At 44.0% G+C, this 27,310-nt stretch overlaps 1 protein-coding gene across 10 annotated transcripts in view; it reads left to right on the forward strand.

Annotated features, from left to right (window-relative positions):
* CPEB3 (cytoplasmic polyadenylation element binding protein 3) overlaps nt 1-27,310 on the forward strand; it is a 221,763-nt gene that overhangs the window by 142,053 nt on the left and 52,400 nt on the right. For all 10 annotated transcript variants that reach the window (XM_066355676.1, XM_066355678.1, XM_066355675.1 and 7 more), the window contains one exon: nt 17,391-17,509. In XM_066355676.1, coding sequence (XP_066211773.1) covers nt 17,391-17,509 — 119 coding nt within the window. The remainder of the gene's footprint in view (nt 1-17,390; nt 17,510-27,310) is intronic.

Genomic DNA, 27,310 nt, shown 5'->3' on the forward strand with positions numbered 1-27,310 from the left:
CATCCATTATGTTTGCCTGCTCAGAGGTAGAGTAGGGTTTTTAAAACCATGACCATTATTACAATGAACTCTAGAGGGTTTGAAATCCACATAGAGAAACAGTGGCCAGGCACATCAACTGTCCCCGTGAGTGTTGTTGGGTCAAGGCGATGGAGCCTGGGACTCTCTCCAGCACAAGGGCCACTGAGGCATTTGACCAACCATTCAAGGATATGCAGAACCCTCTGGATCTCTTTGTGGGCAACAAGCCGGTAATTGGTTGGTGTTCTCCAGAACACAGAAGTCAGACTGTATGTCTGTATGATGGTTCTCAGACCTCCGTGAAGTTTTTATTCCTGTGGGGAAGATAAAACGGTCAAGTGGTCACAAAATAAATACAATTTTAAACAGGGATAGTTCTCTAAAGAAAGAATAGAGAGTGCAGTGAGAGACTTTAAAGGGGGATATATCAGTTTAGATTGGGGATGTGGTGAGAGCTTCTCTGAGAAAACAGTATGGGCAGAGCTGATGATTGAGCTGTTAGCCAGAAAGTTCAGGGAAGCAAGTTCCAAGCAGAGGAGTCCATATGGGAAATACTGAGTATGAACAGAGCTTTCGTACCTTGAAGGAATGAAGGAAGGGTGGTTGGAATGTTACAAGGGAGGAGAAAATGATGCAGAAGAAAAAGCCATGAAGAAGAAGGGTTCTTTTTTCTTCATTACTTTGATGTAGTCCCCCAGAGAGAGTTGATGTCAAGGCATCTGTGTGGTGTATGTCTTTGGGTTGGAGGGAGAATGGCGTCGGGTCAAGTAGAAATCTCAGTTTAAAATACTTTCAAGTAGCTATTGACAAAATTGAAGCAAAGTCTTGCTTTGTGTTTTCTACATTTAATTCTTGATGATGAAAAGAAATCAAACTCTAATCAAAATATTGAGAAAAAGTTTCCTGAGATTGCATTCTCATACCTTTTAGTTCTGGAATGGCAGGGTTGAAATTGTGAGTCCTGGAAGGGGAGATTCTCCCAGATGTTAGGGCATGAACCAGATCTCACATGCATACAGAATGCTAATCAACATCATTATGTTTACAATAGCTTGGGTGCAGGGAATTATTGAAAACAGATGGCAAGAGAACAGAATAAATGGAACCAGAGGATTTAGGTCCTAATACAAATGGTCATGCAGTGTTGGGAATATCAATCCATCTGATATTTGTTGCACATTAGTCTGTGGAAGAGTCTATTTGGTGTGTGGGGATAAGGGAAGACACTATTTTTATGTTTGAGAAAGCTACTGTTTCCCATTGGAGACATGAAGACAAAGATGTGAATCATTAAGTAATGGTAAAGAGCAAGAATTCTGGAATGAGACTTGCTGTGCTCCCCCACTTACTAGTTGTATGACTCCAGGCATGCTATTTAATCTTTCTAGGCCTTTGTTTCATCACCTGCAAAAGAGAGAGAATAATAGTACCAACTTCATAATGTTGTGATGAGGATTAAAATAAGTAAATCTGTGTGGAGTGCTTAAAACAGTCCCTACATACAGTAGGTATTATGAAGGATAATGTTATATATATTAAAATACAGATCAATTTACGGTTAATGACAAGTGAGTAAAAAATTCTAGACATCCAGAGGAGGAACAGATTACTGTGGGCTGTGCAAGACCCGGGCCTTAAAAACTGGGCAGGAAAAGAATAGGCAGGAATTGCCAGGGGCTGTAATGATGATAATTAGGATGGCTAACCTTTACTGAGGGCTTGTTGTGATCCAGGGAACAGGTTACTATTATCTATGCTTCATTTCATTGAATCTTTCCAGCGCCACAGGTAGGCAGCTTTATTGTTGCTATGTTATAGAGGAAGGAACAGGTTTAGAAGAGGGTAATTTGTCCATGGTCGTGTTAAATGGTAGGGCTGGAATTTGAGCCTAAAAACAGGCGGACCTCAGAGCCCACATTTCTTAAATTTTACACTATACTGTTCTCATATGGGAATAAAAATGTCCCAGAGAACAAGAATAAGAATGGTCCTGCATGTTCAAGGCAGACTTTAATTGAGGCAGGGTTATGTGAGTTTCATGATGGTGGCAGATTTGATGGCAGGGTTGTACTAAAAATTCCTTCCACTGAATGGGAAAATCATGGCACTGCTGAATGTAGCCAGTTTGATGTAGTGATGATTTGATTAAAGACATATAGAATTTGGTGTTTCTTCACCTCTTACCTGAGAAGACATTCCTACTATGCAGTTGGAATTGTGGCTCGGGACTTTAGTTAAAGAGACTGTAGCTGGCTGTTACATCCTTTAAGAATCATCTTTATAGAGAGGAGGAGGAAGAAAAGCAGGTTTTGTGTTTGTTTTTTTAAGTGAAAGGAAGGGAGACAGAGACTCTTGCATGCACTCCCTACTGGAAGTGCTCTGCCCATTTAGGGCCACTGCTTGGCAACTGAGCTATTTTTAGCACCTGAAATAGAGGTTCCACTGAGCTCAGGGCCAACTTGCTCGAACCAACTGAGCCATGGCTGCAGAGGAGGGAAAGAAAGAGAGAGAAAAGAGGGGGAGGAGTGAGAAGCAGATGGTTGCCTCTTCTGTGTGCCCTGACCAGGAATTGAACCCAGGACATCCACATGCTGGTCTGACGCTCTACCACTGAGCCAACTGGCAAGGGCCTAGAAAGAAAAGCAGTTTTGTTACGAACAAGAAAGAAGTGAATGTGCAGTAGGGATGTGGGTAAGTGAAGGACTGGGAGCATCTGTGGCTGTGGAGGCTAAAACAGAGAAGCTGCAAGAAAGAACCACCAACACCATCAGACAGTGCAGGATTACTGAGAAGTCCTTCGTGGAGTAGAGACCAGTGTGTGACCCTCTTTGTCAAGTACGCAACCACGGTAATTTCTATTGTTATCCTAATCATAGGCCTGAATATTGCCTTGAAGTAGTAAAACCAGAGCAATGCAGTCTGATTTGCATTGAGCAAGTGTTATTTCATAAATAATAAGAGTAAACCTGCCTCCCCAAAGGACCAATCATCATCATTTTTCTGTTTCCTTCCAGTCTTTTGTGGGGGTGTAATAATAGCAAAGATATAATTTTCTATTCTCGGTCTTCCCAAGTTTGACTTAATTTTCATATTTTTTAAAAAGGCTGCCTAACCTCTTGTTGCACGATAATCTACTTGCTTGTTGGTCATTTAGGCTATTATAAATAAATAATACTTCTGTTAATATATCCTTGTATATGACTTTTCTTTCATATTACTTTCCTTAGGATAAATTTGCAGAAGCTTAACCAAAGTTGAGAGAAATGAAAATCTTAATGACTTTGGATTTGATATCACATGGCCTCCCACAGCAATTTGCTTTATGAAGTTTATGCTATACTGCACATTTTTTGTTTAGTTCCAAGTCAGATAAATGATACATTGCATTTGTGGACTTAACGTTTTTGCCTGTGTGTTTGGAAAATAAGGGACCCCTGCCGAAGCCAGAACACATTAGCATGGGTTTTGTACTTGAAGCATTTAAGCCTGTTCCTCTCAGGTCTCTGTTGAATGTTGGGTATTCTTTGACATCATCTCCTATTATTCTGTCCCTTCCCCACTATGGTCACACTGACTCCTTTGTTATCTACCCCTTGAAGACAACGAAGGCTTCTCAGGGTCTTAATATTCTATTTGTTTTAAACCATCTTTCCCCAGATTTCTGAATAGACTGCTAGCACATCTCTTCCGTAGACTTCTGTTCAAATGTCAGCTGAACAGAGAGCTCTTTCCTGACTTCCTTATCTAGAATAGGCATTCCTTTACCCTTGTTCTCCGTGCCTCTTACCCTCATTCTATTTCTCTTCCAAGTGTTTTCCATGACCTAAAAATTATACGTGTTTTTCTGTTTTCCAGATTGGGATGTAAGTTTTAATGAGAGTAGGGTTTTTATTTTGTTTTGCCCCTTGCTGTACACCCAGTACCTTGTATACCTGCCTCAATGGCTGGCCCTTGGATATTTGGTTAAATGGATGAATTTTATCTTTGCAAACAATAAGTTCATAACTGGCTTGGAAAGTAGAGTCCTGGTAAATTCCTTAAAGATCATCTCATTCTAACACAATTTATACTGAGACTTGAAGAGGTAAAGTGTCTTTTCCAAAGTGCACGTAGCTTTTTTTTTTTTTTTTTTTGGTAATTTTCTGAAGCTGGAAACAGGGAGAGACAGTCAGACAGACTCCCGCATGCGCCTGACCGGGATTCACCCGGCACGCCCACCAGGGGCAACGGTCTGCCCACCAGGGGGCGATGCTCTGCCCCTCCGGGGCGTCGCTCTGTTGCGACCAGAGCCACTCTAGCGCCTGGGGCAGAGGCCAAGGAGCCATCCCCAGCGCCCGGGCCATCTTTGCTCCAATGGAGCCTCGGCTGCGAGAGGGGAAGAGAGAGACAGAGAGGAAGGAGAGGGGGAGGGGTGGAGAAGCAGATGGGCACTTCTCCTGTGTGCCCTGGCCGGGAATCGAACCTGGGACTTCTGCACGCCAGGCCGATGCTCTACCACTGAGCCAACCGGCCAGGGCTGCACGTAGCTTTTATAGTACAGTATTTTACCCCGTGAATTATAAAGGGAGTAGTTTTTATTTGTTTCACTAGTGTGTATCATTTGTGGGCAAGGAAGGTAGGGTTAAAGTAGCTAATCGATAAATTGTGCTATTATTTATAAGTCTGTGTTTTATATAAAAATGAGCAACTTAAGCTATATGACCCATGGTACACTTTTGTAGCTATTTAAAAATGAAAGTGATCTTTTTCCTGAGTTCTTCTACTCTGTTATTCATACTCGCATAGCTGGGGTATTTCCAAGAGCTGGATTAGGATTAGGTTGTAGTTCTGAGCTGCCCGTTAGCAATAGCCAAACCATGGAAACCTGCCTCTTGGGTGATGCCACACTATTTCAGGGCATGACTACACTGAGCCATATTTGAGTTTTTGACTGTAACGGTAAGCGGTTCCCTTGTGCTGTCTCAAATTGGGGGTGTGGATATGAGTGACAGGGAAGCCCAAAACGGGAGCTGCCATAGAACCAAGCGTCCCGTAGACTGTGCGGGGGGTGGCAGCTGCAGGGATCTATTTGAACAGTGGAAACTATTCTTCATTGTAGTGTTCCACCATTGTCATGATCCAGCTCCTCTCTGCTTGTGGGCAAATTGTTTCCATATATCTAGTGAAATTCTGAAGGGAGAGGATCTCATTGGCCCAGTTCATCTTTTAACACCTGGCTGTGACATAGGCCATCCTAATTATAGTGGCCTTGGAATCCTTGACTGCTTATTTAAAAAGGAAAAAAAATAGAGCATGGAGCAATGAGCGTGGCAGCCAGGAAGATAAGTTGAGCATGACAAGCTTTATGATGATAGATGTGTTTAGCATAACCTCCTTCATTGCCTCCTCAGAGAATAGCCCCTTTCCAAAGTGGCTGTCACTGGAGCCACAAAAAAATGTCTGCATTCTCTGAGTCTTTTACCCCCGTACTAAGCAGCTGCTCCTGCTTCTGCCATTAGTCTCACCTCTGTGGTGGGGCTGGGCCAGGGAGAGGAGCTGGCATCTCCAGGCAGTAAGCACAGCTGCTCTACCTCTGTTGGCAGAGACCTCTGGAGCAAATGCAAGGATAGCAGCCAGCTGCAGATGCTGGACAGGAGGTTGGCCACGTGGCTCCGAACTGTGTTCAGAGTCGGTGATGCTGGCAGTGGCATGGGCAGAGCTGTCATCCTCAGCCCACTGGGGCAACCAGCTTCAGCTCTGGCAGTCCAGGGGCACAGGGTCCAGTAACCCGGCTGCATATTTATGTAAGAGTGACACATGCTTTGCGCTCTGATGATTGCCACCCACCTCGAGTAAAGTGTGTACTTCTGAGTGGCCACTTCTATTGGCGATCGTGTATTTCCTTGCACTGGCTGGACTGGCTTGACTGCTAGTCCTTGTGACCAAGGTCATGCAGTTGTGGAAGTTTATACAATACCAACGTGGTCTGTGGACCTGGCACAAATCAGGCCACATGGGATTCAGACTGACTTTGAGCCAGCGAGTCAAGGGGATACTGTTTGAAGAACAGGAAAGAGGGCTCCACTTTTAATGGACAAAATAGGTCATTGTGAAGCTGCAGTGGGCTGGGCTCGCGGCATCTGTTTCTTTTTCCTTCAGTTTGTCTAAATTTGGCTTTGGAAAGGAAAGTTTTCAAACTTCACATTTTTTCCCCCTTGTAGCATAACTTGAGTGGAAATAAGCCACTGTTGTTTTAGGCCCAGATTCCAAGATTTTCCACCTTTTAAGTTACATAAACCAATCAAATTGGGAAGCTAAGGCATTTTAGCCTGTATTTAACCTTTTGTGGGTTCTAAATTTTTGAGTAATACTCCCTCCCCCACTACTCTTTTTTAACACAAGTTCTTGCTCATAGTACTCACATTTTTTTTGGTAATATTGTATTTTAATATTTAATTGATTGACATTTTTATTCTCAGTAAGTATTTTCTTGTAAAAACATAGGAACTGTACTGCTGAGAAGCAAGAGCGGGCTTTTTGTTTTGTCCTGTTTGGACAGATGGAGCAGCATCTGTTGTTGCTTTTAAAAGCTTAGCATACCCTCAGTTTAAATTGTTTTATTAAACACTTATCTGGAGATGAACTGTAAGAGTTAGTCTTCGATTTCAATGCGTTTTTAGTTTGAGGGTCCGTACAGAAAGGAGTAGGCAGGAGGAATGTAAGGCCATGGGATGAAGTCAGAACAGCACCACAGATAACAGGACATATCGCAGTCTGTCACAGCAGCACCTGTTGTGCTGTGCCCAGGAAGAGGGGCTGGAGAGGAGAAGAAGCCCAAACCACCCTTGATGAGAAACTGCCTGTGGAAGAGAGTCGATTTCGGGAAGTGGGATGGAGGGCGCACACTTGGCAGGCAGAGGCAGAGAGGATGTGTTAGAAGAGGGTGTAGCTTAGGACAGGACCTGCTCAGGGGCCTTGGATAAGGGCGAAGGCTATGAGCAAGTGACACCAAGAGAGGATGTGTCAGTTGAGAGAGTTTGAGAAGGGGAGCTGACTAAGAGGATCTGGTGGAAAATTTTGAAAGCTGAGAACAAAGACTTGGGTTGTCTTTCAAAATAGAATGGACAGCCCTAGCAGTCTTGCGAAGGGGAAGTGGTGGCACCGAGAAAAACCCCTGACGGCATTGAGGACTCGTTAGAGGAGTATTGCAGTGCAAGGGGGAGGAGGAGTTAGATTGTCCCAGGTTAGGCAACATTCACGCCAGACAGAAGCATCACCTGTAGGGAAGCGGCTACTGGGTTAACACGTAGAATTTGCTGACTTCGATTCTGAATAAGGGCGAGAACAAGCCATGGGGCAAGAGCCTGGGTGTTTGTGGACTCAGGTGCTGCTGTGGGCACCAGCAGCTACTACCTATATGACACTGAGCAAGTGATTTAGCCTCTGAACTTCATTTTGTCCTCTGAGTTAATAGTACTTGGGTATTAAAAGGAATATGTGAGAGAGTTCACCCAGGCACCAATGCAGTACTTAGATTTAATAGGTACTAAATAATATTAGTGTCCTTCCTCATGATGAAAATGTAATGCTCAGTAGTAATAAAATTGCCCAGCTAGCCCTGGCCGGTTGGCTCAGCGGTAGAGCGTCGGCCTAGCGTGCGGAGGACCCGGGTTCGATTCCCGGCCAGGGCACACAGGAGAAGCGCCCATTTGCTTCTCCACCCCTCCGCCGCGCTTTCCTCTCTGTCTCTCTCTTCCCCTCCCGCAGCCGAGGCTCCATTGGAGCAAAGATGGCCCGGGCGCTGGGGATGGCTCCTTGGCCGCTGCCCCAGGTGCTAGAGTGGCTCTGGTCGCAACATGGCGACGCCCAGGATGGGCAGAGCATCGCCCCCTGGTGGGCAGAGCATCGCCCCATGGTGGGCGTGCCGGGTGGATCCCGGTCGGGCGCATGCGGGAGTCTGTCTGACTATCTCTCCCTGTTTCCAGCTTCAGAAAAATGAAAAAAAAATAAAATAAAATAAAATAAAATAAAATTGCCCAGCTAGTTTGACCAGTTCCCTCCCACACCCGTAGCCTGGTCTCAGTTTTCTTGGTCAGGTGCTTGTTAGAACCGACTGGGACCAGACCTGACAGATTGGCAGATTTTACAAGGACCTCTTTATGTAGGGCATGTGTGGTTACGTAAAAAGAGCACATTTCAAGCCCAGGTGCCCCAGGTCACTGCCCCGGGCTGCAGGACTTTACCAAGAACACAGGAAGCAGATTGCCGCTTTTCAGCTCTGGGCTGATTCTACCCATCAGACTTATTTTCTTGTTCATTCCCCTACCTGCTAAGCAACAAGCCCACGGAGCAACAGTTACTAGTGTAATAGAAAACATGAAACAGGCTAGAACCAAAATACTGTATTTTAGCCTCAGCCCTATGTAGTCAGTATAGTCAAAGAAATATGATTGGTTCTGATTTTAGTAGATGTGCTGCCGACGTGAGCACTACGATTGGTTCTGAATTCAAGGGGAATGTTTAGGAACCCATGGCCTTGGGCAATACCTGTAGGACCATTTCTACATCTTAACCTGGGCTAGTTCCTTCCCCTGGAATATCCTTCATCGGTTTTTTACTGAGTCATCCCATTGAGGTCTGGCTCCAGTGCCACCATCTACAGAAAGTCTTTCCTGATTTTTTCAATTTATGTCTTGACTAAAAAAAAAAAAATACATTCTATTAAGTTCAACTTTTATTTTCTTTAAAGTTTTATTGAATTTATTAGGTTGACATTGGTTAATAAAATTATATTATATTATTTTATAATTATATTATAATATTTTATTATATCAGTTTCAGGTGTACATATGAAGTTCAACTTTAAAAAATATATTTAAAAAACACTTCTTAGGGTCCTTAATGCATTGTTTCTAGATTAGAGTTCTTTATGTACTTAATCTTGATGACCTTTTCACCCTAGCTTGTACACTCTCTGAGAACAGGACTTACTCGTGTCCGTATCCCCCTGCAGTGTCTAGGACACATGGTAAGGGTTCAGTAAGTCTTAGAGATTAGATGTTCTCATCCAAGAGGAAAATGAGTAAGGAATCCGGTTCCGTGGCCTGCAGTGTTCTCCAGGCAGCAGGCAGGGGGTTGATGAGCTGCTTTCTCTCTTCCCACCCTCTGCCCCGACCCTGTGTTCTAACTAATGAGCTCTGCTCACTGTTTTCCAAATGAACCGATCCTTTGACCCTTCAGTGTCTTGCTTGGCCTATGCTCTTTCCTCACCTTGGAATGCCCTTACTTCTTGGAAAACTAATTCTCTTCCAGCTCAGACACAGCCTTTGCTCTGCGGCTTTTCCTGATGTTTGGAAGCCTCCGCCCCATTTGTGTCTCACCGTGTTCTTCAGGACATACCCCCAGCATAGCACTTTTCCTGTTGTTTCTTACTTATTTACAGGCTGTTTTTCTAGGGCAGGATTCTTCCATAGCTTACTCATCCTTGTAGCTTCAGTGCCTAGCATCATGCCTTGTACCTCCTAAATATTTTTGGTGCTATTGAATTGAATCCAAAAACAAAGACTCCTGAGGCAAACCAGGTAAGTCCTCTGACCTGAAAGCCAAGGTCACAGAGAGAATGTTTGCAACAGACTTCCCGTGCCAAAAAAAGTCTGAACTCGAGCAGTGCTGGCTGGAGAGATGCCCTTCAGGTCTGTCTAGGAAGGTCAAAGGAAATCAGGGAGCCTGGATTTTTTTTTTTTTTTTTTTTTACAGAGACAGGGAGAGTCAGAGAGAGGGATAGACAGACAGGAACGGAGAGATGAGAAGCATCAATCATTAGTTTTTCGTTGCACATTGCGACACCTTAATTGTTCATTGATTGCTTTCTCATATGTGCCTTGACCGCGGGCCTTCAGCAGACCGAGTAACCCCTTGCTCGAGCCAGTGACCTTGGGTCCAAGCTGGTGAGCTTTTGCTCAAACCAGATGAGCCCACGCTCAAGCTGGCGACCTCGGGGTCTGGAACCTGGGTCCTCAGCATCCCAGTCCGACGCTCTATCCACTGTGCCACCACCTGGTCAGGCAGGGAGCCTGGATTTTGTTTGAGGAGAGCTTTCCCTATCTGTTCAGACTGTGGATCCTTCCTTCTGGGGCTGCTCTCAATCGGAAACCAGCCATTGCCTGGGCGAGCACCGTCTGCTGCAGGCAGCAGCAGTTCAGGCACAGCCTGTAAGCTGGAATTGTTTTCCTATTGTAGTTGATATCGAAACATATCAATCGCTAATAGCATTAGTTGATTTTAAGAACTATTGGGTTTTTCGAAAGATACCTCTCTAGAGAATGGGAGAGGATATTACCCTCTTCTCCAGAAAGACCTTGTGGTTTTGAATTTTATTCACAAATCTTTATTTTTAAAAATTTCAAACCTTCAAAACAGTTGTAAGAACAGGACAGTGAACACCTCTATAGCCGTTCTCTAAATTCACCGGTGGTTAGCATTTTGCTTTCCTTCTCTTTTGTATCTTATCTGTATAGGTATATATACATGTATTTTTTTATGAGCCATTGAGAGTAAGTTGTAGACATCAAGACCCCTCCCAAACGCTGTAGCATATGTCTCCTGAGAACAAGAAATGTCCAGTTTGTTCCAGTAATGTTTTTTAGAGCTGTTGTGGGGTTTTTTTTGTTTGTTTGTTTGTTTTTACTTTTTTTTTTTTTTTTTGTACTTTTCTGAAGCTGGAAACGGGGAGAGACAGTCAGACAGACTCCCGCATGCGCCCGACCAGGATCCACCGGGCATGCCCACCATAGGTGATGCTCTGCCCACCAAGGGGCGATGCTCTGCCCCTCCGGGGCGTCACTCTGCCGCGACCAGAGCCACTCTAGCGCCTGGGGCAGAGGCCAAGGAGCCATCCCCAGCGCCCGGGCCATCTTTGCTCCAATGAAGCCTTGGCTGCGGGAGGGGAAGAGAGAGAGAGACAGAGAGGAAGGGGGGGGGGGTGGAGAAGCAGATGGGCGCTTCTCCTATGTGCCCTGGCCGGGAATCGAACCCGGGTCCCCCGCACGCCAGGCCGATGCTCTACCGCTGAGCCAACTGGCCAGGGCTTGTTGTGGGTTTTTTGTTAATTCGAGATCCACAGTCCAGCCTTACATTTAGTTATCATCTCTCTTTACTCTCCTTTAGACAGTTTCCTATGCTTTTTGTCTTTTGTATCATTTGAAGAATCCATGCCAGGTGTCTTATAGACTATCACTTAATTTGGAGTTACCCAATCGTTTCTTCATAATGAGATTCAGACGAAGCACTGTCAGCGGGAAGACTGTAGATGGTGTGCTGCGCTGAGGACACGGTACGGGCTTCCCCAGTGTAGTGATGTCAGTTTGCCCTGTTGTTGGTGACGCTGAGCTCAATCACTTGGTGAAGGTATCATCTGCCAGATTCTCCCATTGTAAGGGTACGTTCTTCTCCCTTTGCAGTGCAGATCTATGAAGTGATACCTGAAGGTTGTCTGAGTATCTTGTATCCCCTCCTCAAAATCACCCAGTGGTTTTAGAATACATTGACTGGTCTTGATTAAGGCAATAATAACTGTTTTTGTGATATTCATTTTATTAAAATCTTACTTAATTTAGAGATATCTGCTCTTTTAAAAAATCTTTATTAATTTTAATTTATTGTGTTAACATGGATTCAGGTGGCCCACTCAATATAATACCCTAACCCCCCCCAGTGATACCTGCTCTTTACCAGTAAGTCCCTCACGAGCCTTCATTCTAAATTTACAACTTAAAATACATCGAAAATCAATAAGTGTCTTTACTAAATAAGATTTGATTGAACTGAATCTAAACTTCTCCTGATTATTTTGAAATTCATTATATTTGAACTCTTCTTAATATAGTTTTTGTGGGTGTTAGAACAAATATATCTACATACGCCTTAAATTTTAGGACTGAAGCACTGTTGACCACTTCTTGCTACTAAAATACTTTTGTTGTTTATTATTATTTGTTGTCAGTTTTGTGATAGTCAGTGGTCTCTGTCACAAAAGTGAGAACAAATAATAAATAGACAAGTCCTTATTTGCCAGCAATAATGATAATTTTATCTCACCATTTTTAGGTGGGACAGTGTAATTTTAATGGCTAAAGATTGAGAGCTCTGGAAACTGCTAGGTTTAATTTTTAGATTTTAATTTGATGCATTTCTTAACTTCTTGGAGTTTCGGTTTCCTCATCTGTAAATTGGTAATAATAACTGTATTTACCCTATAAAATTATTGTGAGGAAAAGAGAGCTAACAGATGTAGAGTCCTTACTAACAAAGCGCCTGTCACATTGTAAGCACTTAGTAAGTGGTGTTCGTAGCAGTGAAGCTGTAGTGATTGTTATTTGTACTAGGGATCAGTATAAAAAATTATAACATACAAAATTATGTTTAACAGTCAGGAAGCTTGGTTTTTGAAAGGTAGCCAAGAACATTTTAAAGGTTGTTATACTTAATGTGTTCTCAGGTATTAAGAGAAAATAATCTTTTAATTAAACTTTCCCTTCAAAACCATGGCCAAATAAAATGAAAATTTCCCAATTTAGCATCCCCCCCCCCCCCCTTCATACCGTACTCTAGAGAAGTGCACTGTCATGCCAGGCTCTCCAAACATCCCTCCCTATTCTACCCTTCCTCCCCTAACCTATTTGGTCCCAGTGGGAGAGCAAGCAATTTTCGGCTGTCTATTCTGCTTGGGAGCCAGGCTCGTGGTGGTGACGTACCAAGAGCTCCTCCTGCTTCCCCAGAGCCCACGTTTCCACCCACAGCCTGTCTCTGAGCTGAGGGCCTCCTGTGACTACTCCTCAGGGGTTGAGAAACAAGGTCACCAAAGTTTTGAGGAGTTTTATAATCCTGTTATCTCTCTCTGGTACAGAGGCAAGGGAATTTATGACCAACTTTTTTTTATGCCTTTCAAGCTAATAGAAGAATCTGACATCAGAGTGACAGTTTCAGGAGCTTGAATTATAGATATAACAGGCTTTTATTTAAAGAACATATTAACATCAGCAAATAATACCGCATCTGATCATTCTTTCTCCTGATAGAAATGACTAATGACATATGAAAGTAAATATTCATTCACTTTGTATACAGTAATATTCAGCTTGGCACTCAAATAACTTTAAGGTTTTTCTATAGTATCTAGATCACTGTCCTTTATTCGCCAAATGCTTGTAAATACAAAGCAGAAACTATATATCATTAATTTGAACTCTGATTTTTATAGTGAGACTTCTACAAAACTCAGTTTTACACAGCACATAAATAAATGAAAATGCAGTAAAAGAAAAATTGATACTTGCATGATATACTAGTTTACAAAGCATCTTTACATATATTATCTCATAACCTACATTTCTGTAAGATATTCAGGACAAATACTTATTTTCTTCATCTTACAGAGAAAAGAGCCAAGATTTAGAAATTTTAAGTTAATATCCAAGTTCACAGTTTCACCAATTACTGGATGACCTCTTAATCACTTTACAATGTTCTTAACTGTAGAATAGAATTTAAAATAGTGCCTCCCTCACCGTGTGTGCAAAGATGAAATGAGTTCATATACATAAGGCACTTAGAACAGGGCCCCATGCATAGCAGATGCTCAACGGGTGGTAGCCATGAGCTGCGATTACCACACACAGTAAATGTTAGGGCCTGGACCCAAACCCAGACCTTCTAACTCCCAGTCTGGAACTCTTCAAAGTACCATGTGGAATTTGCCTTTCAGTTAATCATTGCTTTCATTTCTGTCTCACATTGAGCTTGATATTCCTGAAGGGACCTTTTCTACTTTATTTATTTTGACCTTAAATTTCTGAAGATCAAAATGGGAAATGTGTTTGAAGGAGTTCCTGATTTTCTTTATACTCTTCTGATTTCTGTTGTCATCTTGCTTTGCTCGACCTAGAGGTATCGATGAGAAGGCGTTTTAGTAGGTGAAAGGATCATAAAGCTGTTTTCATGGGTGATTTTTGGTTTCTCTGGTGTATTTTGTTTTGGTTGGAAGACCTAAGGTAGGAAGTAGGATTGAAGGAAATTGCTGGACGTGAGTCACACACCTTATCCGTAGTGCTGAGACAATACTGTCATTATTGAGAATGGCAGCTTGCTGACCAGGGAGTAGAGATGCTTTGTTGTTAAAGAGCCATCCTGAAGACATTGGTACCATATCAGGGGTCATTCCCTGGGACAGGAAAACAAGTTCTTTGTAGATATATGTGTGTGTGTGTGTGTGTGTGTGTGTATCTATTTTTTTTTTGTAATAATATTGTAGGAAGCTTTCGTTTGTGGTTCCCAGTTGTTTTTACTCTGCCCACCACCAACGTTGACACCTATGATTATGAAAGAGGCCTGAGTGAAGATCTACGTGCTTTTGTGGTAGCTACTCTGCTGGGGTGGGGGGGTACCCTCCTCTTCCTCTGATGCCCAGGTTGAAGCCAGTCGGGATTTGACATGGAGGATTGTAGAAGGTGGGCAGTGATGTGCAGGGAAGGTGCAGGTGGCCTGGTGGCCTTCCAGAGGCATGGGGCTGGAGACGGCCGCAGCTCACCGAGCACGCCCCCTCGAGGCCTTTCCCATGTGCCTGTGCGTGGTGCCCACGGACGGGTTCTCTCCAAGAACAAGATAGCCCTTACGCTTCTTAGGACCCTCATGCAAGATCTGTACTAGGATTTACCTGGGGAGGCAGGAAGTTGGAGAGCACCTGCTAACCCCTCCTGTTTGTGACATTTGCACTTTTTAACTCATCTCTAATATTCTCTTTGGCAAGTGGAATTAATAATGTTCTCACAATAAATTGCCTGGGGCTTGATGATAGTTTGATACTGTTTCCAGAAGAGAGAAGATAGGAAGAAATGTTGTATTAGTCTTTGTAGTTCTGCAGTTAGGTTTGATTTTTCTTTTTTTTTTAAAAGAAGACAATGACTCTCCAGAACATTTTTTTTTATTTATTCATTTTAGAGTGGAGAGGGAGAGACAGAGAGAGAGAAGGGGGGGAGGAGCTGGAAGCATCAACTCCCATATGTGCCTTGACCAGGCAAGCCCAGGGTTTCGAACCGGCGACCTCAGCATTTCCAGGTCGACGCTTTATCCACTGCACCACCACAGGTCAGGCAGGTTTGATTTTTCTTGCCTGGCCACCCACTGAACTCTCTGACCCACCGTCCCTGGGAGCAAAGCCCAGAAAACAGCTTTGGGTCCTATCACGTAGGCAGCCTACCTCTTGCATCTACATATCGACTCCTGTGGGCTTAGTGCTTTCCCCTGTTTATTGGCTTCTGCATGTTGCATTGGTCACTCCTGATGTGCTGAGTAGTATTTGACCTTTTTCTGCTCTGTTTGCTTGGATGCTCTGTACTCTGGAGGAGAAATTTGGAAAAAGAATTAAAAAAAAGAGTACCAGTGGAGTGGATGAAACATTGTCCCAGAGTGCCAGGGTCACTGGTTTGATCCCTAGATCACTGGCTCTTCCTGAGGGCACTGGCTCGAGTCTTGGTCAGGGCACATAAGAGAAGCAATCAGTGTCACAACTAAGTGGAACAATGAGTTGATGCTTCTTTCTTTCTCTCCCTTCCTTTCTTCCTCTTTCTCTCTCTCTCTCTCTCTCTCACACATCATCTCTTCCTCAAAAGATAGAGATAGATAGATAGATAGAGAGAGAGAGAGAGAGAGAGAGAAAGGGAAAAAAGGAAGGAAGGAAGAAAAGGGAAGGAGGGAGGGAGGGAGGAGGGAGGGAGGGAGGTTGTACCCACTGCCAGTGTTGTTATGTGCTACTCAGAACTCCAGAGAGCCTTGCTTCTAGACCAGTTGATTAAAATCTTGAATGTATGAGAGTCTTCTGAATATTATCTTACCCTTTCCACTACTTACATCTTTCTGGTACCAGAGGAGAACTGTACTGGTGACGGTTTCCTTTGGCGTCGGCGCGATCGGGCGTGGAGGTGACAGCTGGGAGGGTTAGGAAAGCAAGAATGGTTGTAGAGAGGTTAAGTAGCTGAATCCTCGGGCTTAGACTGGCTCACGATGGCCCTTTGCTCAGCTGTCATGCCTGAATGCCAGGGTGGCAGCAAATGCCAGAGTTGGCCCCTTGAACGTCCGTTGTCCTCTTTGGAGTCCGCTGGTTCTCCTAAGTCAGGGTCCTTCCTGCTCTGGGGTCCCCTGGCACCTTTTATCTCCACTCATCTCCCTCAACTTTGTAGCTAGTAGATAATTGTCTAAAAGTCTGTTTCCTCTACTACATAAGTCTCTTGGTAGCAGGAACTTAGTCCCGTTCATCTCAGTTTTCTCTTAATCCATAGATTGTGTCACACTTGTGAATCTTCCTGAACTGAACAGAGCTGTGTCCATGGAAACCCTGCAGCTAGTGTCTATGTTTACGGGTGGTCATGAGGCAGGAGAGTGTCCTTGGAGAAATAGAGCATCACTATCAGAAGTAACACACCAGCCTATTGTTGGGCATTTTCTTTCCTGAATAACTTTTGATGAGATATAATTCATACACCAAATATAGTTCAGCCATTTAAAATGTATAATTTAGGCCCTGACTGGTTGGCTCAATGGTAGAGCATTGGCCTGGTGTGCAGGAGTCCTGGGTTCAATTCCTGGCCAGGGCACACAGGAGAAGCGCCCATCTGCTTCTCCACCCCTCCCCCTCTCCTTCCTCTCTGTCTCTCTTCCCCTCCCGTAGCCGAGGCTCCATTGGAGCAAAGTTGGCCCGGGTGCTGAGGATGGCTCTATGGCCTCTGCCTCAGGCGCTAGAATGGCTCTGGTTTCAACAGAGCGATGCCCCAGATGGGCAGAGCATCGCCTCCTGGTGGGCATGCCGTGTGGATCCCGGTCGGGTGCATGCAGGAGTCTGTCTGACTGCCTTCCCGTTTCCAACTTCAGAAAAATACAAAACAAAAAAAAACAAAATAAAATAAAATGTATAATTCAGCAGTTTTCAGTATGTTCACAGAGTTATGTAATCATCACTACAATTAATTTTTGAAAACTATCATCCCAGAAAGAAGCCCTGTACCTACTCCCTCAGTCCCCCAGCCCTAGGCAACCACTAATCCTTTTTTCTGTCCCTATAGACTTGCCTGTTATGGACATGCCATATACATGGGATCTCACAATATGTGGTATTTTGTGCCTGGTCTTTTAATTTAAAGCAAGGTAGGATCTGTAGAGCACCTAATACAACACCTGGCACATGAGAGCCTCAGTAACTATCACTTCCCTGTGTCCCACTTCAAGCTCTTAGATCTTAATGAGAATTTGCCAAAGTAGAACAATAGATACAATTTTAATTGGTATTTTGAGTTCAGTTTACTTATTCCTCCCCGCACTCTCTTGTTCTCTTTCTCCCCAAGGCTATGCCTTCCTGCTGTTCCAGGAGGAGAGCTCGGTGCAAGCTCTGATAGATGCCTGCCTCGAAGAAGACGGGAAACTCTACCTGTGCGTGTCGAGCCCCACCATCAAGGACAAACCGGTAAGCAGCGTGCAGCCAGCCGTTGCCTTTCCAGAGCACACCTGCGATTGGAATAGCTGATCGCCTCCGTGTAATGGCCAAGCTGGGAGCTAGGAGCCTTTTACCTGGGGTGGCCTTGCTCTGCAGTAGAGCTGGACTGTTGTCGATGGGAAGCTAATAACAAATTACTCAGTATTTTGTTTTATACCTTTGGGACCGCATGTAAACAAATGTGCCCTTGTCTTTCGCTTTACAGCTCTTTTAAGCTAATTCCTATTCAGAAACTCTGAATTGAAGTAAATCATGCTCTTAATGGTTTTGGCAGCTGGTTTCTATTATTTCAGATCAAGGACAGGAGTAATTTTTTTAAATAGCATAATTGTCGGTGTTTATGTGCTTTTTGAATGCAAGGCATTGTGCTGAGTACCCACAGCAGGCTAAGTAGAGCCTTCTGGGCCGGGAGCTTATGCTCTAAAATGGATAGCTTCAAACCGAGCAGGAGAGGGGAAGGACAGAGAACGTGGACCCCAAACCATACATAAATGTGCACTTGTGCAGTTTCTGGTTACTGAACCAAGGAGCATGAGTAAGTCATTGGGTAAGAGAGGAAGACTGCTTCCTTCTCCTGGCAGACTGGGTATCAGTGGAGAAGAGGCAAGATTATGTGCTGAGCAAGAGAAAAGAACTTGGTTAACATGGAAGAAGTAAGGATCTGGAGGAAGTTGGGAGGGAGAGAGTTTGTGTGTCAAGACTTGGTGCCAGAATCTCCCTGTCATGGGCCCTGCAGCATCCCCTTTTAAGTCTTACACCAGGGTGTGGGGCTTGCTTGGCAGCTAGATGTATTCTCAGAAATGTGTATGGGAAGGGAGTTGGGGCTGGACGTAGAAGTTAGAGTCTTGACTCTAGCATTTAAATATCTGCTTAGCTCTGAATAAAGTAGCCTATTCCTTGCTGAATCTTGGTTTCCTTATTTATAAAATGGGAAGGATAATGGTCTCTCTCTGGGATGTCAAGAGGCTCAGATAAGAGGAAAATGAATGTGAAAGTATTTGGTGAGGTCAAGTACTAGTGCAAATGTAACTGGATGGTGCTATTAGTCTAACGTAGTGCTACTGGATTCAGAAGAACAAGGTTAGAGCTTATCTACATGGTAACACTTGTTGAAAAAGTGGTGACATCTAGAACAGGGTTTTATAATTGGTTGCAAAAGAATGATTCTGGGACTTGGCTACCTATAAAGGAGAGATTATAATATGTAAAGCAGAAGAGGGGGTTACTAAAGAATGGAATAATGAACATACTGGAATAATTGACTCAGGAGAAGCCAAGATTTTAACTAGTGTGAAAGTGGCATTGTAATTTTTAAATTCTGGGGCCAGTAAAACTTTTTATAACAACAATTAACAATATTAGGATGGCATACAGGTGGGGAAAATAGTATGAAACAGTAGGTAGGGGAGAAGAGTAGGGATCCTTTGTTAACTTTGGTCTTAATTCAAACAGTGTGGAGAGGCTGTGTGTTATGTGGGAGACATGGGGACTGACTACCGTGGGAATATGCAGGGTTTCATCTGAGTAAATAACAAGAAAGCCAAAAAACTTCTCTAAATGTGTTTGGAATAGTGTGAGATTAGAAACACCGAACCCAATTTGTCAGAGTAAGAGGTGTAAATGGTGAGCCTCCAGAGAGCCTCGACCTGGCACATCGGCGGCAGGGCACTGGAAGCAACCTAGGAAGGGTAGAGTAGGGTTGGCCATGCACTCCACGAATGAACTAGAAATGTGTTTCTAAATAACGAGGCAGAGGGGTCGAGGTTACACATTGAGAGAGTTCTGCCCATAGTAGCTTAAGAAGCAGTTGAATTGAGGAGAGGAGACTGGAGAGGAGCAGGTAGGTCTTGTATGCCTTGGAAGGCTGGTCACTGGCCCTGCAGGAGAAGGGGAATAATATTCCTTGTCGGAACAAGCCTCACCAGGACTGGGCATCACCTAAGAGGGGAGTGAGCGGGGGTGGTTGCAGATGGAGGTGGGATGGAGGCAACACCGTTGCTGTTGAGTATTTTCACTCCAAACACATGTATTACCTTTAGCCTGAAGGACTTTTGAAAATAATTAATATAATTATCTGTTTTGGAAATGTTTATGGAGAAACTAACTTTCATTGTTTGTGTTTCTACAAATTTCTGCCTTATTGCAGTTTTCATTTTCTGAGCTCAAGTGAAGCAGTTTTATTGGAGTTTGGTGAATTCTGAATGGTGGCTGCTGATCACATATTTCTTTGACCCAAGCATACTCAGAATTTCCAGCATAAACAGTTTGAATAAACTTTAGGCTGGGAAACATAAAAGTCCCCAAACACCTGTAATTCTAATGAACTGGATCCATTTTGGGTCCTGACTCTTTTGGCTCCATTTCTGAGGCCTCCTCTTCCTGTGCGGCAGCTGCCTGCCCTCCCTCCCAGCCTCGGTCGGCCGCACCTCCTCACCTGGTTTCAGTGCATCCCATCGCTTTGGCTGCTCCCACAGAAGTGAGAGCTGGGCCGAACCTTTGGGAGGAAGTGAGGACCTTGGCAGTAGCTCAAGGTAAAGCCGATGTTTGGAGCTTGTTCACCAAACTCTCTGAGCTATGGCTTTTTTTTCACTTTTTCTTCTTAGCTTGGCTACCTTTCAGGATCCCAGTGCCCTCATTCTGTTATTTAGTTCTTTCCAATCCTCCCTGGATTTCTCTTGGAAATATACCATGTTCCAAAATGACCTCTCAGATTGCCTACCCTTTGTCCTTCCCCTCTCCCCCTCTTCTTTTCCCACTCCCACTTCCCCAACCTCCCCCACCCCCCCATTCCCCCTCCCCCAATCACCCACTCTCTTCCTCCCTTCCCCTCCCCCCTCCCCCCCCCCCCCCCCCCGCATCAAACCCTGTTTCTTTTGTGTGGATTAGGTTAATAAGATTCTTTTTCTAGTATAGAGCCTGATAGCAAGGTTTCCTCTTACTTAAACTTTCTAAGATCATGCTTGTTTTTTGTTTTATTTTTTGAACTCAAATGAATCCCTAATTCGTTTATTTCAGGTAGTATTAGGGAGACATTTTTGGTCAGTGATTACCTTTCATTAAATGGCTTCACTCGGCCCTGGCCGGTTGGCTCAGCGGTAGAGCGTCGGCCTGGCGTGCGGGGGGACCCGGGTTCGATTCCCGGCCAGGGCACATAGGAGAAGCGCCCATTTGCTTCTCCACCCCCCCCCCCTTCCTCTCTGTCTCTCTCTTCCCCTCCTGCAGCCAAGGCTCCATTGGAGCAAAGATGGTCCGGGCGCTGGGGATGGCTCCTTGGCCTCTGCCCCAGGCGCTAGAGTGGCTCTGGTCGTGGCAGAGCGACGCCCCGGAGGGGCAGAGCGTCGCCCCTGGTGGGCATGCCGGGTGGATCCCGGTTGGGCACATATGGGAGTCTGTCTGACTGTCTCTCCCCGTTTCCAGCTTCAGAAAAATACAAAAAAAAAAATGGCTTCACTCAGACTATTCTATGTATAGATCTGATCCTGAAAGATGGCAGAGGAAACTATATTTGTGGCCGGATGGACTCCTCAGTCCTAAACAATAGGTAGACAAATTGGCAAGAGCAGGAGCTAGGACAGAACTTCTAGCTAGGTGATTTTTTTTCCCCTCCTCCAGCAAGAGAAGTTTGAGAGCTCAGCTGTCCCAGGGATCCCAGAGGATAGCTGTGTCCTTGTCCAGGCTTCCAGTGAAGCAGGCAGACACTGTGACAGTGGTCCCTCTGGTTAAGGCAACTGTACTCTTAGTGTATAAATAGACTGAACCTGAAAGTTCAAGACAGCAAACCAATAAAGCAGGAAACCTAAAAGGCGCTAACAGAGATAGGGCTGAAAAAGAGGAACCTTGAAGAGGACGTGAGGACAGATGTCTGTGAGGCTTTCTTTCTAGAACACGTCTGTCAGAGATGGAAAGGAGTAGCAGAGAAGTTTTCTGCTTCTTCCTCTTTAAAATTTATAGCACAATCACCATTAATAAATATCCTAAAATATGACAGGTTGATTTTGCTATATACAGAGGTGGATGAAAGTAGATTAAATTACCAGCCATCATTACCTAAAAAAATAAATTATAAGTAAGAATACAAAATAATAACTAATAAGACAAGTACTACAAATAAATAATACAGTAATTAAATAATAATACAAGAATGAGTTCTGTGTTTCATACTCACAACTCTACACCTACTTTTGCTCATCCCTGTATTTTTTTTTAATTTTTATTTTTTTATTTATTCATTTTTAGAGAGGAGAGAGAGAGAGAGGGAGAGAGAGAAGTGAGAGACAGAGAGAGAAGGGGGGGAGGAGCAGGAAGCTTCAACTCCCATATGTACGTTGACCAGGCAAGCCCAGGGTTTAGAACCTGCGAACTCAGCATTTCCAGGTCGACGCTTTATCCACTGCGCCACCACAGGTCAGGCCTCATCCCTGTATTTAAAAACTGTCTTACCCAAGAGAAGTGTGCTGTATAAAGTATTCTTTGGGTTATTGCTTAGGTTACGTGCTTGTCCACTTAAGACTTGAAAACAAAAATTGAAAAAAAGATGTTGAGAGCAAGGAAGCTGGAAATAGAGGCTGGTTTTATTCTTTAGTTTTTAATTCTGTCCAATCTGTATATCATTCTGGTCTCTTTTGTCCCCACTGAAATATTAATGAGAGCTCTGGCACTTTCAATCTCTTTAGTTACAAAGCAATCCAGACTTTTTTTTGCATGGGATTTAATACCTTCCCAGTCTGACTTCCGATTTTTCCAGTCTTACCTTTTTCTGCTTTCTGTCAGAACCCCATATTCAATTAACTGAAATTATTTCTGTCCCCATCTTAATTCCTAATTCCTTTTTTTATTTTAAGACCCCCTCAAATGCCATCTCTTTACTGAAGCCTTCTCTGACCCCTGTCGCATCTACAGCGAGTCATACCTGCTGTTAGAGCTACATCCAGTGCACACACCGCCATCTTTTAAAACGGTTTGCCTTCCTCCCTTCCCACCACTTCTGAGTGCATACTGTGGGCAAGGCGTGCATACTGGTTACTACGAACCAGAACTTGTTATGAATTGGGCATGAGATCCTCTGTCAAAAGTTACTAATAGAAAGGGTAGGTAAACAAGTATTGACCCAATTCTGCAGAGCCTGGCACATAAAAAATTCTTAAATATTTGTCCAGGAAAATAAATATCATGAAGATAAGCTATAAATTAAGTACTTTATAGAGTTTATGTATTCCTGGAGTGATAAAAGAAAGCTTCTTGAATGAAATGTCATTTGAACTAGGCCTTGAAGGAGTTTGGAGATTGGCCGGGAGAGGGGTGGTGGAGGTGTGGGTAACTAGACATTTTTTGAGAAAGACACCAGTTTGAACACAGAAATGAGGAATGCTGTGCTACAAATGGAGAACGTTTAGGTTGTTTAAATGGAGCACAAAAGGGAGTATGAAAAAGGAGTAGAGGAAAACTAAATTGAGAAAAGTACTGTAGATAGGGGCTCAGTTATAGGGCCGGCTTCTTTGACGGCCTCAGTCATTGTGTTTGTGGTATCTTTACTCAAACTCTTTCCTTCTCCATCTGCTGCCTTCGAAGACAAGAACTATGATTTGATCTTGGCTCAAGCAAATCAGATTTTGTTATATCCCACTTTGGGAATCTTCAGCACTCCTGATCTTCCCTTACTTATTTATTTGTTCCTTGAATCCTTGGTCCAAATTTGTGGTTTGAGCACCTTCCATCATAGGAATTTCTCCAAAGAAGGATTCCTCCTCTAAAATGAGAGAAGTACCTTCTCTTCATAATAAACCCAACTTTTTCCCTTGAATTTCTGATTTTGAAGTGTGTCCAGAGTTTCTTAGTGCTTGAGTCTTTGGAGACTGTTATTCCTTCCTAAAGAGGTCTAAAAAATGCTGCAGTTCTAGTATGCTAGATGGTGTCTAGTGGACAAAATAGCCAGGCTGTCCCTTGAGGGACCACTCGGAGTTTTCCAAAGTGTATTCTAAAGAACACGGGTCCCATCAAACACTGGTCTCTTGAGGGGAAAGCATCGACAAAAAGGAGTTTGCTCATAATAATAATAGGTGTCATTCATTGAGCACTTTGTGCATTTTATATCTATTTTCTCCTTTAATTAAAGTTTCCATAGTCAAAACCATTTGGGAAACATTGATATATTATAGTTCTTGCAGTAAATAAATTTATGTAATATTGTTTAATCCAGCATATTATATATCAGTCTTGGAATTGTACTTGTGAAGATTTCAATGGAATTAGAACTGGAAGAATAGCCTTCTTCCCAGGAAGAACCTTGAACTCTTACGAATATATTTCTCTTGAGAGTTGTAGAAGTGATCAGTATGCCAGTAACAACACCCTTGTCCTAGTACCATGGAACTGAAAATACACATTTATGTAGACATGGGACAGAATTGTATGGCTGCAGAGCACCCTTGCCTTAAGCCTGGAACCTGAAAGTTGAAGTAGCTGAATATAGCACCAGTTTCATTGCTAAATCGTTTTCTTGAGCTTTTCTAACAGCTGGACATGCTGGTTTAAGAATTGTCTATCAATTATTTCCTTAATGCTTTGGAAATGGGCAGAGTAAGTTTTGGAAAGAAAAAGTTAATCAAATAAAAATGCATTTTTACTTGTCCACGAAACTACCAGCAAGCATTACTGGTGGCCAGTAGCCTGGAGGACAGGGAGCCTTGCAGGCACACAACACCCATTTCAAGGTCAGATAAACAGGATAAACATGGCTTTCAGTCCTGAGCTGACTTTAGGCTTCTGATCCTTAATTTCCTCATCTCTAAAGTGTAGGTATAGTCTTTATAGTATAACAATTATAGTGAGTTTAAGTGTAACAGTGTGTCTAAAATGCCTACCACAGTGGTGCAGTACAGGAGCTCAAAAGTTCATTTCTTCTTTCTTTCAAACCCCTTTGTTTGAAAGACATCTGTCCTGCTTATACTTTCTAAGTGATGTGGAAGCCCCAGCAGTAATGATGAGCACTAGGTAATTCTGATCTGTTGGCATCAGAAATTTGTACTGATAAGGCCTAAGTACTGGGGTACCCACTGGTGACCAATCATACTGTATTTCCATGCCCCTAGAAGGTAGCTTTCAGTTTAGTGAGGAGAGTGATCAGTAGTGGGATTCAAATAATTTAACAACCGATTTTCTGCCCTAATGACCATTTTAAGTATTAAAAAACGATATTCTAAAAGATAGTTTAGGCCCTGGCCGGTTGGCTCAGCAGTAGAGCGTCGGCCTGGCGTGCGGGGGACCTGGGTTCGATTCCCGGCCAGGGCACATAGGAGAAGCGCCCATTTGCTTCTCCACCACCCCCCTCCTTCCTCTCTGTCTCTCTCTTCCCCTCCCACAGCCGAGGCTCCATTGGAGCAAGGATGGCCCGGGCACTGGGGATGGCTCCTTGGCCTCTGCCCCAGGCGCTAGAGTGGCTCTGGTCGCAGCAGAGCAACGCCCCGGAGGGGCAGAGCATCGCCCCCTGGTGGGCGGAGCGTTGCCCCTGGTGGGCGTGCCGGGTGGATCCCAGTCGGGCGCATGCGGGAGTCTGTCTGACTGTCTCTCCCCGTTTCCAGCTTCAAAAGAAAGAATAAATAAATAAATAAATAAAAGATAGTTTATTATTTCATGCATTTCATATTTAAATAAGAACAATAAAAGAGGTACACAAAACTAGATTATTTTATAAGAAAGAATTTTAAAATATTAATGAAAAAATATTAAATAATACCTGACAAAAAAAACCAGTAAAATTGTTATTTAAGATATTTCCATGTTGCTTTTTGATTGGTGTCCTCACTTGCGATTTTTTTTACCTACGGACGGAATGAACATTACTGAGGGTGCTTAGAAGTTGCTGTTGCACAGATAAATGTTAAAAAAGAGTAAGGAATGTAAATTTGTGATTTCCACATGGGCAGCTGCCCAGACACCCACCTTAGTGAGAACCCAGATTATAAATGCCATTTTAACAACTGGTTCGCCCAAATCAACAAAAAGTTAGGTATTGGTTTTGCCAAACCAGTGCGAACCAGCTGACTCCCACCACAGGGAGTGATCTGAGAGGCAGAAATGCAGCTGTTGGACATCTTGAAGCACTGTCTGCCCCTCAGGAAAACCTTTTTTAATACATCTGAACACTGGCCCTGGCCGGTTGGCTCAGTGGTAGAGCGTCGGCTGGCGTGCAGGAGTCCCAGGTTCGATTCCCGGCCAGGGCACACAGGAGAAGCACCCATCTGCTTCTCTACCCCTCCCCCTCTCCTTCCTCTCTGTCTCTCTCTTCCCCTCCCGCAGCCAAGGCTCCATTGGAGCAAAGTTGGCCCGGGCACTGAGGATGGCTCTGTGGCCTCTGCCTCAGGCGCTAGAATGGCTCTGATTGTGGCAGAGCAATGCCCCAGATGGGCAGAGCATCGCCCCCTGGTGGGCATGCCGGTTGGATCTCGGTCAGGCGCATGTGGGAGTCTGTCTGACTGCCTCCCCGTTTCCAACTTCAGAAAAAGAAAAAGGAAAAAAAAATACATCTGAACACTGATGAGCACAGAGTACTCACTAAGAGTTGGGTGTTGTGCCAGGCCATTGGGAGCATGCAGAGATATGGTCTCAGCCTTAGTGGACCCTAGAGTCCAATAGAGGGAAATAGGAAATAGTAAATGAAGTAAGGAGTCCCAGAGGCTATGATACAAGTATTATAGGGAGTAGTTGGGCTGGCAGGCAAGGGCAGGGGCTCAAAGGGCAAAGTGGTCAGATGTTCCTGAAGGAGTCAGGAAAGTCTTTAAAGGGAAGGTGTTCCCTTGAACCTTTTGGATATAAGTATAGTTATAGTGGATTTAAGTCAGGCATAAAGCAAAGATATGCATAGCTATTTGGGGGCACAGTTTATGCATTCTCTGTTTTCTTACTGGGTACGCTTATATGAAACAGTCTACAGAGTGTCATTTGAATTGTTCAACAGTAGCTGAAGGTCCTAGAGGAGCTGTAGGCCTGTGGTTTCCATGCATCAGGCAGGCCGTGCAGCTTGGTATAGATGACAGGGGTTTTCTTTTTGTTCTTAGACTGTTTCTGGCACTGCTGATGGACCTGGAGCATCCTGGGAGAGCATGAGAGAATCCCCCATGGTTACTTTTGGCTCCCTGTCTAGGACGAATCCTGGCTTTGATGAGGGTCTGTGGGGCCTGTAATCTACTGTCATGCACCACATACTTTTAGTCAACGATGGACCACATGTACAACAGCAATCCTATAAGATTATCACGGAGCTGAAAATTCAGGTCATTTACTGACGTGCAGCTATCGTAACGTCATAGCACAATGCATTATTCACATGTTTGTGGGGATGCTGGTGTAAAGAAACTACTACGCTGCCGGTCATATAAAAATACAGCACACACAATTCCAGTAGCAGGCTGTCCCATCTAGATTTGTGTAAGTGCACTCTGTGATGTTTGCACAACGAACAACGACGAAATTGCCCAACAACAAACATATTTCTCAGAACATACTCCTGTCATAAGCAACACGTGACTGTACTTTTATCTAAAGAATGGGAGGAATAGTCTGCGTATGAGACTTAACAGCTTTTTGCTTTAAGGCCCAATGGAGTTCTGACTGGAGGCCCCAGAGCTGCCTGGGGTACATAAGTTTTATCAAGGCCATAACTCTGACAAGCTCTTAGGTTCCTTTCTGGCCACATCCCCCAGAAGACACAGGGAAGGCATCTCTTTCCCCTCTCCATTGGTCGAAAAGCAGCAGCACTTGAGAATAATAGGTAAC

Source organism: Saccopteryx leptura, chromosome 13, assembly GCF_036850995.1.
Source record: "Saccopteryx leptura isolate mSacLep1 chromosome 13, mSacLep1_pri_phased_curated, whole genome shotgun sequence".
Lineage (NCBI taxonomy): Eukaryota > Metazoa > Chordata > Mammalia > Chiroptera > Emballonuridae > Saccopteryx > Saccopteryx leptura.